Here is a 4,692-nt window from a genome sequence, read left to right on the forward strand (position 1 = left end):
AGACATGAGCCAAGAGCTACTAATAATTTGTAAGCTTACATTTCGTATTTGCAGTTAGGCAGTTACTATTAAACAAAAATTGCTTAAATAAAATGATTGAGTGGCATAGCTAACTCTAGAGAAGATATAACAATTTTAATCTGATTCAATCAAATATATTTAAAAAAAAATCACTTACATATTAATTAAGTTTGCAACTCTTATTTGCATTCATGTAGAACCATTTTTTTTAAGGTTCAAAATTTTAATAATTTTTTTTTTCGAACAAAAGCATATGCCAGTTACACCATCCCGAAAAAAAAAAATTAATATTACTTAGTTCTTTAATTATTATACATTTCACTTTTAGTCATTACATATTAATTTAACAAAAATTTGTCCTTCAACAAAAGTCGATAAAATTCAATTCAAAATACCCACTTACAAATTGATAAATGTCTAAATACTTTATGATATTTAGACTTTTTTACTAGATTTGGTTTATTCAAGAAGTGAAAAGAAAGAACTAAAAACCTAAATGTAATCAATTAAAACAAAAATGATATTAATTCACCAAAGAATAAAGAGCTTATGAAAAGGAATCCATATGAAGCTCAACTACTTGAATGAAGAACAGATAAGCTTGTTGTTGTATGAAATCTCTATGTATTTTTGTTCAAGTTTCAGCTTCATTTCCTTCAAATGATACATTCATAAGATCTGTTACAAATGCTTATTTCAATGAAGACTTAATGCAATAACACTCCACAATCATAGCAAATCCTCCCATAACCTTTTCTTCAACACAAAGCAATGCCAAAAGAAAATATATATATATATATATATATATATGTTTTCAACCAAGAGAGAGATGTAGGGCTAAGGTGTGGACTACACCTTTTCCAGTCTTTTAGTTATATATCAGACTAGAAAAAGCAACAATCGCATTGTGTTTATACTATATTATGATACTCGATAATCTCAAATATTACGATTATAACTAATGCGGATATACAATCTGAATGACATATCAAATGCCAAACTCTGGGTGATATCGCGTGTTGCAAATTAAAGGCAGTTAGACCTCAAAACCCAGAAGGTTTGCAGCAACAACATCCATCGGAAGAACACTTGAAAACCGCCAAATACAGTTGGCTTAGATGTGCTTTAAGCCATTTAATGCCATGTCCGTAAACAGCCATTGCCTTCGGGTGCCTAACTGGTACATGATGCAACCTAAAACACAGAGCTGGCATGCAAATTGGCAGTTGCTTCCGTAAGTGAACCCAAAAGGGTCTCCCCAACCTCGGCTTTGCAGAGTGGACAAGTGTTATTGATCTTCAGCCATTTATCTACGCAATCCTTGTGAAAGAAATGAGAACAGGGCAATTCCCTGAGCTCGTCATTGTTCACATACTTTGCTAAGCAAATGCAGCAGACCTATAAAATCAAAATAATAGATTACTTGGAAGGTCCACTTAAGGGCACAAGTTAAAAAGGCAAAATTCGTAGTTTCCGTATATATCAGCCTTTACATCTAAAGCTTGTACAGTCAGAACTTAGTAGCATGCAATTTCTCAAGATCAGCAAAAGCAGACTTGGCATCAACTAAAAATTTTGAAAATATTTGGCAGATCCAACAAAGACAGTTCGTTCTAACTAAATTGATTCAGAAGTCTTCACTGAAGAAACCCAAGCCTTACAAAATGATTTTGAAGTTTGGACATCATCATACAGTCAATCATTAGAAAATTTTAAAACTCAAACACAGAAAGACGTTCAGTATGAAGACAATGTTTGAACCTCTAAAGGAAGCTTTGTTACCCCAAGGAAGCAAAGTATCTACGCACATATTTCTTACCAAAATTAACAAATTACCAGCAGAACAAAATGTTCAAGACAATATAAAATTGCTTCTGCAGCTTTGGCAAAGCAGAACAGGTTTTACTACTACAAAAGGGAACCATATTTAAAAGCCTTCAAAGTTAATCCATTGGTGGAATAATTTCAAATAAACTTAAGCTTTTCAACAAAACAAAAACCACTGTCATCCTCCACCCACCACTATGGAGCTTAAGCATCTATTTAGGTAGTTATTAGCTATTTAGCTGTTTTGCTAAAGAAGCCTGTTTTATTAATTGCATTTCAGGCACGCGCAAGAGTGAATAGGAAGAGATTTGGATGGCAACAGAAGCATTTAGTGAACTAAAAGAAGGGTTTAAATAATTTTTCATTACCATACATCTGTCAGCAAAATCTAGCACCACCATGAGACCCCAGAATTGAGATCTTGAAGGTTTGAATAAAATAACAGGATTAACATGAGTGGCAAATAATAAACAGGGCCATTCAACCTTCAAGACCAGTCAGAAGAGCTAAAGGTGTATATAATATAATTAGAATAAGTTTCTAATAGTTGAGCAAAGTTCTAGATAAATTGGAAAGGTAAAAAATTTACGCTGTAACTAAAAATGGGTAAATATTGGGTGATAGCCTATTAATCTAGACTTTCATCCATTTTAAACTTAACAAACTAAGGTTAATGGTTAGCAATCTATATCTTAAAAATGGTATGAAATCACAATTCCATAAACTTTTCCGTCAAATATAACTATCATGTGTATTTAACATTTCTTCATTAAAGGTAATATTCACAAATTTTAATAAAAATACTTTTACTTAGTGCAATCCAAAATTTCAATCAAATGATTCAAATCACAATTACTAAATAATCATTAAAAATATTTATAACAAGTATTAATTGTGATTGTCAAAAGCAAATATTTGTTATGGAGTAATACACCAATTTTGATTAACCCTAATGCCTTCAGTTTTTAAAGTCCATTAACTTTAATGCCTCAATTTTGTTAAGTTCATAAAAATTGCTATGCTATATAAGTTATGGAGTTATACACCAACTAATTCATATTTAATAAATTAGATGTTTGGGCAAGGCCTGTTGTTCTACATATATTTTAAGGAGAAGAAGAATAAATCTTCAGATGCAAAAATATGATTTTTTTTCTATGATAATTTGTTTTTTATAATGTAAATTCACGACTACAAGTGTTGAATTTGAAATTTTGGAGAGTTTGGTTCAATAACGGGATCAGAATCAAATACTTATTAACAGGAATGAGTTTTTAGTAAAAGTAGTGTTATTATTTGGTTATTTATATTATGAATTGGAATTAAAATAATAAACCAATTGCTCACTGTCACCCTCATCTTCTTCAACTTCGTGTCTTCACCTTCTCTCTCATCCTTAACTCTCCTGTTTCTCTCACCTGCATCTACAAATTGGTTTTCTACAAATCTGTCACCATGCCACAGTGGTTTCTACAGTTCTCCTTGACAATCCAACACCATGCGTGGGCAATTGAAATGACCCACTCAAAATTTCTACTGATTCACTTCAATATGCTCATTGCCAATTGCCACTTTGTCCCCAACCATGACAAATGAGCAAGCTCAACCTCGTTTCCGACCATGACGAAGGAAAGGAAAAGGAAAAAATAAAAAATAAAAAAGGGAAGAAGGGGAAAAAAAGAAATGGAATGAAATCAAAACCTTGGCCATTGTCCAGATTTGAATCAGTAGGATTTAGCTATATTTGGTTCTGATTGAAGAGCATTGAGATAGCAAACAAAACATCAACAATGAGAAGGATTACAATTCTAGACCTCAGAAGTTATGAACCAAGTCCCCCCTAAATATGTTTTTAATGCCTAACATACCCTTAATAAAAATAGGATAACTGCACATAATAGTTATATTTAACAAAACATAAAAATAAACCTGACACTACATCCAAAAGACTAGACATTTTCCTCTAACAAGAAATTCATGTCCAACTCATTGCAATAAGGATACATGTATACTTATGGTGCTGCTTGAATAAAGTAAGAAGCTAAGAATGAGTATGTCTAGCATGCTTTAGTCCTGGGTGCTGTATAATTGTTTAGATATAGTCATCTGCAAAATCTGTAATAGCTACAGGATTTACCCATTGCAAGACATTGCTACTGCTTATATGGCAGAAACTGCATCTTGGTTTTTACTTGTACATTTAGTTTAGTAAAATCCTTTATTCTTTTCAAGCATAAGTTGTTGTACCACCACCAGAAAATTATATCCAAAGACCACAAACAAGAAATTCCACCCTGAAATTAAATGAGTCTGCTTCTTCTAAAATGGCAATTGTTTGGTGAAAAGGGGGACAGGATGCATCTAGAGCAGAGTCCGCCACATCTTAGAAAGAATTTGGTACGCCAGTAGTGCATTCCATCAGGGGTCAATACCCACTCCCCAGGTCCCCCAAAAAGAAAATAAGAAAGAAAAAGGAGAAAATTTAATCCTAAGTAAATAATTCAGTTATCCACTAGGGCCTTAAATGATAGATTCAAAACTCCTATAAGATGCAATTAGAGGTTTCATAAGCATTAGTGCATTACAAACTGAGCTTTTTAGAAGCCTAATTGCATCCCAGAGAGAAGAGATGTTGATCTCACAGACTAGAACTTAATAACACCACTGGAGTACTGCATTGTCCTCGGTATTTAAAGAAAGTGATATTCTTAAATGGATGAAGAAAATGAAGTAAACAATTACTGCTTTCAAAATGGAGAAAAAAAACTATTAAAAAACAAAAAAAAAACAAAAAACAAAAAACAAAAAATAAATAAAACAAAAAAAACAAAAAAAAAAAAAAAA

General features: G+C 32.2%; 1 protein-coding gene across 2 annotated transcripts in view; it reads right to left on the reverse strand.

Moving 5' to 3' along the window:
- Positions 1-648: 648 nt before the first annotated feature.
- Positions 649-4,692, reverse strand: part of LOC116030399 (E3 ubiquitin-protein ligase At1g63170) — a 7,998-nt gene continuing 3,954 nt past the window's right edge. For both annotated transcript variants that reach the window (XM_031272640.1, XM_031272649.1), the window contains exon 5: positions 649-1,419. In XM_031272640.1, coding sequence (XP_031128500.1) covers positions 1,216-1,419 — 204 coding nt within the window. In that variant the 3' untranslated portion in view covers positions 649-1,215. The remainder of the gene's footprint in view (positions 1,420-4,692) is intronic.

The sequence above is a fragment of the Ipomoea triloba genome, chromosome 1 (genome assembly GCF_003576645.1).
Source record: "Ipomoea triloba cultivar NCNSP0323 chromosome 1, ASM357664v1".
Taxonomy (NCBI): domain Eukaryota; kingdom Viridiplantae; phylum Streptophyta; class Magnoliopsida; order Solanales; family Convolvulaceae; genus Ipomoea; species Ipomoea triloba.